The following is a 7045-nucleotide window of genomic DNA, read 5'->3' on the forward strand; positions in this document are numbered from 1 at the left end:
TCTAAGTCTTAAAAAACGGAAACCAGAGCATTTCACAGAGCCGTCGTGAAGATTAAAGTGGCATAGCCAGCAAGGCCGCGAACCCGTAAGTCATTCAACCGGTGTTTGTCCTTTACCCTTCTCCGCTTTCCTGGCGAAAGGGGAAGGAGCAGCCCGCGGGTGTGGGCCCGCCCTCCGCAGCAGGCCCCGCAGGGCCCGCCCGGCCAGGGTGCACCCTGCAGGTGCAGCGCAGCGCGCCTCCCGCCTCCCTCCCCGCTCACTGTCCTCTCTTCCCCTCCCGCAGCCAGCTCCTCCCTGAAGAAGCGATTCAAGCGGCGCGAGATCGAGGCCATCCAGTGCGAGGTGCGCAAGATGTGCAACTACACCAAGATCCTGTCCACCAAGAAGAACCTGGACCACGTGAACAAGATCCTGAAGGCCAAGCGGCTGCAGAGACAATCCAAGACAGGCAACAACTTCGTCAAGAAGCGGAGGGGCCGTCCCCGCAAGCAGCCCACCCCGTTCGACGAGGACTCCAGGGACCAAATGCCGGTGCTGGAGAAATGCATCGACCTGCCCAGCAAGCGCGGGCAGAAGCCGAGCCTGAGCCCGCTGGCGCTGGAGCCGGCGGCCGCCCAGGACGCGATCATGGCCACCATCGAGGCGGTCATCCACATGGCCCGGGAGGCGCCGCCCCTGCCGCCGCCGCCGCCGCCCCTGCCCCCGCCGCCGCCGCCGCCGCCGCCGCCGCCGCCGCTGCCCAAGGCCCCCCGCGGGGGGGGCAAGCGGAAACACAAACCCCCGCCTCCCGCGCAGCCCCCGCAGCAGCCGCCCCCGCAGCCGCCCCTGCCCGCGGAGGAGGAGGTGAAGGCCAAGCGGCAGAGGAAGTCCCGAGGGAGCGAGAGCGAGGGCCTCCCCTAGGGTGGCTGCGGGGGGCACCACACGCCGGCGGTGCCGTGAGCCGGGGCGGGGGCCGCCCCCGCGCCGCAGGGACGCCCGGGGTCGAGCCCTCCGGAGCTCTCGGGAGCGCCGAGCAGGGGGCCGCCGGCCGCAGCCGCCCGTCCGCGCCCCACCGCGGCCCCGGACCCTCCGCGGGGGAGGAGACAGCGGGCGGCGCGCCCCCGGCCCGGCCCGGCCCGGCCCGGCCCGGCCCCGGCCCCGGCCCCGCCCGCCCGCCCGCGCCCCGAGCGCGCTGGCCGGGAAAATGGCAAGGGAAGCACCCTCGGTTAGGGAACATTCCAAGGGGAGGAAAAGCTGCAGATTTCTCGACTGGCTTTGTTGTGACCCACTTCCGCGTCATCGCTTTTTGCCTTTTAGTTTGGTTTTCCGAGCTCGGCTCTAGGCTTTGGGGCACCAACATCATCTTCAGGTGACCTGAATCTTTCCGTTAACCATACAGTTGCTCAGATGGATTCGTCATCAGAAGGTGGAATTCTAGTGATAGGCAACCTTAGACATGCGTCCATATCCCCCCGTAGGCCTCCTCTGTACCACACACGGGTACTGAGCCTAGTCTGTTCCTCCTAGTTTCCTTGTCCCGACCTTTTCATTGACTTACTTGCTGCCTTCTTTTCCTTGGTACACACCGGAATAATGTAGGCTTCTTGCGTGTTGTTAATGTTCACCCTTGGCATGCTGTCCCAAGGAACTTGGCTTTGAATCCCAATCATTGTTAAGACAGATACTCAGTATTGATAAAGCCTTTTTAATAAGTGATTTCGAGCAGCCGAGGATATGTTGGCCAGGGTGTCAACCAGGTTATTTTTATACTTAAAACATATCAGCAGAGAATAGGCAGACGAAAATGGTTTTAATAATCCACAGCAAATGGAATAACTGACAAATCACCAAAAATGGAAACCCCAGACCCACCAGAAAGACAAACGTCTAGCAATGCCTTGGTACGTGAATTCTCACACAAATAACTATCATAGGTCGTTGAAAAAAAGCAAACAAAAAGACAGTAAAATAAGTCCATTATCCCTTGATGATTATTTCTTAAAAGCAAACGGGAGTAAGTGTTCTTATCTGAAAAAAAAAAGAAAAGAAAGGAAAGAAAATGCTCAAAGGGTATCGCCACTCCAATTGTATCAAGCCACCTTGGACAAAGTATCCAAATTGTGGTTGCCTTAATAAACTAAAACATTTTTGTACATAATGTAATTATAAAACTATCAGTCTGCATGGATGCAAACTGTGTGTGACAAATCGTCTTTTAAATGGTCAATTTCAACTGTACATTTCTCATCCAAGTTGTACTCTAGCCATCGGTTTAGCGTGGACAGATATTCCATCTCTATCACCCATTTCCACAACTCAAGTAAAACATGTTAAGAAGACTCAGAATGAATATGAAGTTATTCCATTGCCGTAGATGTTTTTCTAAAAGTCAGATGTGGAAATTTCAAATAAGTATTTTCAATTTCCTCCCTTCCTCCTCCCCTTACCTTCCCCAAGACATCAAACACCTGGCATGGTAGATTATAAAAAGAGAGACACTGAGAGACAGAATTCAGTTTTCTAATGGGAATTAGAGTATCTGGTTTACCTCCAAATTAAGTTGCTTTACAGGAAGTTGGGACTGGCTGGAAATTGTATTACCACTTCAGAACACAACACCCCTTTCCTTAGAGAGAGATGGATTTTTGTTGGGAACGCAGGAGAATAAGGGATGGGGTATCTATGGGAGTAAATTTTAAAATCCCAAGTTAATATGCTCGCAAACATCACTGCTCTGTCATGGCACCAACAATTGGTTGGAATTACCCACAGAGTCATCCTATTCTGCACTGTCACCTTGGACTTAACATCGTTTGCCACCCACTAGGTCAGTCACATTTAATCCTAGCAATATGTAAGTTTAAAGAAATGCATTCTCCTGTACTTTAAAGCTTATATCATAGATACTTCCATTTGTGACCTAGGTGGACCTTTGGCATTTCACACAAGTTGAACAGCAAAATCAAACCAGCCACTTTCAATTTGTCATTCCCAAGCCATGTCTGAGTGGTTCCGAAGTCACCGGAGAGGAAGATTTAAATTAGCCCCGCTCACCCCACCATTGCTATGAAAGAGCAACCATTTTCATTCCAATTAAACCCATAAAGGGATTTCTCTCCTGTCGGACTTTGAAAATCATGTCCTTCTTTCTTTTGCCCTTTCTTCTTCTGGTGGTGGAGTACCATTTCCCCAACCAAGTCTGTGAGTGGTCGAAATCTCCCTGCAGAAGAGGATGAGCTGGCACTCTCTAAGCTTCTTAATGTAGGACCCAAACCCTAACTGACGTTAACCTCTATTTGGAGAGAAATTTCAAATAACTTAAGGATACATTAGAATTTCCAAACCAATGTAAAGTATTCCAGGAGGGATACAGCAGGCTTGTCGCTTCTATGTAAATTCAGTTCTACAGTTGTCATGTAAGTTAAATTCAAATCCTCTACACTTATGACCCCTAAGAATAGACTAGAAAACTGCAGAGGACCCAGAGTGAGACCTGCTGAATAGCCCATGGAAGGTGGAAGCAAGTCCTGGCACCTGACAGCTTCCTCTCTCACTTGCCCAGCTCCACTTCAGTGTCACGTTATTTATTTTTTCTTATACCTTCCATTCCTCATCTCCTTGGTACAACCATTTCTTTATTCTCTAACTAACGCCTTTCCACCAGCCTCTCCTCTCCTGTCCAGGCTCAACACTGGGCCAGTCTAGTTTCACCTCTCAGTGGCTCAGACCCAGGATGAGAACCCAGCAATCTTGACCCAGATCGAGGAGTCTCTAGCCAGTTAATACTGACATCCGGGGCTCTATTTTCATTTAGAGGTGATGTCATTTGGGATGCAGGGGACTCCATAAACACCCCCACAAGTTATTTCATGAGCAATCTCTTGGGTTTTGTTGTGTTCCCCGCCCCCCGCCCCGGAATACTTTCCTTCAGCAAGCAGGTATGAACCCACTTCTAGGGAGTCTGATCGAGGGTGAGCAAAGGATGAAATCAAGATGAAAAAGCCTCCTTGAAGGTGATGATGGGTCTCTGATCCACCTTCCTAAGTGGCCAAGGAGCCACTTGCTTTTCAATCCCTCATCTCAAATGAAAGATACCGAAGTCTAACTTCGTCTAATAGCATGGCTCTGGCTACAACCCAAGGAAGATAGGTCAAAAGAAAGGAGAGCATGTCAGGAGCTGGTGTGTGACTTGGCAGGACCGGGACTCAACAGCCACTGACAGCCCAGAGTAGGTGACTAAGGGCTGACAGAGGATTAGCATGCTAACTTGGCTGCTGTCCGGAGTGGGAGGCCATGTTCGATGGCAGTCGGAATTTGTGTTCTGCACATTGCTGGCTCTATAAATATGATAAGCAAGTGGTGACAGAATTATAGTATAAGGTGATGTACTACATGCAGATCATAAAGGATTTGGTTCTTAGTACTTTAGTAGAAAATCCCACTCCTACAGCTTATTACCCAATAATATCCAGATAATGAGTTTTTTGGAGAATATTTTTTCCCTACCACTAGGAAGATTTACCTGGGAACTGTCTAAAGTCCATACATATATTTCCAAAGCCTTTAAATGCCAACTGTAGCATGGAGAGAGACGGGGTGGCAGAAGCCGAAATGCCTCAAAAGCCATTTAAGTGTTACATTGCAGGATTTTCAGTGCTTCTCATCATGTAAAAGTAGATAAATATAGACATTATTCTCAACACTACCCTATAGTATCACAATGGTCCAAATGCCAGAGCTTACAGATAATGTCATCACAGTGCCTAGAAACTCAAACTGTAATATACCGTAGCATTTTCTTGGTGTTTTTTAAAGTTTCTTTCCACAATAAAAGGCTCCCTCTGCCTCTTGTTTCTTGGAGAGTTCGCCCCACTGATGAGTCTTCTCTCCCATGGGACTCGGTCATTTGGGGAACAGTCTTAGAAGCACATATCAACCAAGGAAGAAACTTCCTGGATTTCGATTGCCCACTTCCCCAGGTATAATAAACACTACAGGGGGGGAAGGATTGAGAAGAGCTGCCACCGGTCAACACAGAAGGGCAGTTCCAACCTAGGTTGGTGTCTTTCTTTTCTTCCTTTTTTAAAAAAATCTATTTCTTAAATAATAATAAATGCACATGATGTGTTAAATATGTATATATATATTTCAAAAGAAAAAAATGGGGCACAAGATTGTCTTACAAGTCGTGCTGGCTAATTTTTAGTTTGTATTCATAAGTGGTTTTTAAAAGCCTTTTTTAAAGTGTAATTTGCATGTTCTACTTTGATTGTATGTAAACATATTTTAGAACAAAAAATGTATTTGTATTTTATTGAATATAGAGGCAAGAAAATTGTACATTGTTTGAAATGTTCTTTTTGTAACAGTTTTTATTCATAAAGCATTTTTGTACATTTAAAATGAACACGGACTTGCTGTTATTTGAGGCGTAGATACATCTGGCATGCTTTACTGTCATGCTCCTCCATGGTCTTAGATGTTGGGTTTTAAACATTTTTTCTAAAAGAAAGCTCAGTCTTTTTCGCTACCAGATCAGGTTAGCACAGTATAGAGCACTTAACTATTAAAAAAAAAAGTTAATCCTATTCATATGTTATTCATTGTGTGAAATTAAAGACATTCAATTCAGTCTAACATGAGTTGTGAATTCTTTTGTTTTATTTTCCATCTGGTTCACATCACTAAGGAGTTTAATAGTATTTGGGGGGTCTCTGCTCACACAAACTGGATATAGAATCATTGAGAAAATTCTAACCAAACCTCTGCCTTTTGCATGAATCTGGGAAGTACATTTGGTGCAAGATTTTGAGTCTGATTTACTGGGTTACTGTTCGGAATATATTACACCTGGACATAAAGCCAACGGCTGATTCAAAGAACCAGTCAGACCTCTGCTGAAAGCAATCAAAGTTTGTTGTATAATGTTGGAGACCCATCCTGTCCTAAATTTTTAGAACATTATGGATGGGGATTATGCTTTCTTACTAAATATCCCAAGATGTCAGGTATCTGAAGGATAGATCCCTGGCAGGATTTAAAGTTTGCAGTGATAGGAAAGGCTATTTAATCAACCACAGACAGTTATGGATCACCTAGCCAAAGTCTACCAGTCTGAACAAGACCCCGAGGGCAAGGGCCAGAAGCAAGAAGGCCTTGTTCTGAAGGAACTTACAGGCCTGTGTGAAATGCGAACTAGCAGTTCTAAGTGAAATGTGGCAACTGGTAAGAGTGATGGGGTCTCGGAAGAAGCAGGGAGCCCCCAGGCTGGCACTTTCTTCTCTTCCCACTCTGTTCCAATTTTGTGTTTAGAGTCAAGTTGTTTCTTAAGGCCCTTTTAAAGTATAATTTACACATTCCACTTGGAGAGTATGTTAAACATATATATATAGTTATTTATTTTTCATTCTTTTTGACTAATCGGATGTTCCACCTCCAAAAGCCAACAAGGCACATAGGAAATACCAGGAGCAGCTCTGATCCCTAACTATCAATCGGACCTGCTGTGACATTTATTGAAACATTCAGTATTTGTAGCACTCACAGTGGAATAACAGAAGTCTGATGGAATGAATGGAAGTCCTCAGGAGAGATTATCAGGGCAGCCTCAGGATCGTCAGAGCACTAGTGCTTTAGGTAGCCTCCTGAGACTCAGAGAATTTAGTCAGCAACTCCTAACAAAGTAGAATTTGCCCTCTTTTCCCTCTCTGCCAACTATCTTGCACTGAACCAGGAAAATTTAAAGCCTTATAGAGTCCTCTTTCTAACTCGGGTTCATTAGACCAGTGGTATTTCTGAAATTAGCAATGACTTCCCAGAGTACCCCTAATCTCTTCCCACCAGCAGGGACAAAGCTGTTGCCTTGGAATGGATTGGCCCATCTTTTGGAGGTTTTTAATCAGGCCACAGATTGGCAATGTGCTGACAAAGATTCTCAGGAAAGTCAGATGGGTTCACACATGGGGCTGGTATGAATCTCAGTCTACAAACAGATGAGTGGAAGGAATAGATATCGTTAAATTTTTCTGCAACTCAACGTTATTAATTTTTAAGCCCCTGTTGCACC

At 46.3% G+C, this 7045-nt stretch overlaps 1 protein-coding gene across 1 annotated transcript in view; it reads left to right on the forward strand.

The window, feature by feature from the left end:
• SETBP1 (SET binding protein 1) overlaps window positions 1-5611 on the forward strand; it is a 362710-nt gene extending 357099 nt beyond the window's left edge. Inside the window, exon 6 of the mRNA XM_041743997.1 lies at window positions 284-5611. Coding sequence (XP_041599931.1) covers window positions 284-900 — 617 coding nt within the window. The 3' untranslated portion in view covers window positions 901-5611. The remainder of the gene's footprint in view (window positions 1-283) is intronic.
• The last annotated feature ends 1434 nt before the right edge of the window (window positions 5612-7045 follow it).

Source organism: Vulpes lagopus, chromosome 1, assembly GCF_018345385.1.
Source record: "Vulpes lagopus strain Blue_001 chromosome 1, ASM1834538v1, whole genome shotgun sequence".
Taxonomy (NCBI): Eukaryota; Metazoa; Chordata; class Mammalia; order Carnivora; family Canidae; genus Vulpes; species Vulpes lagopus.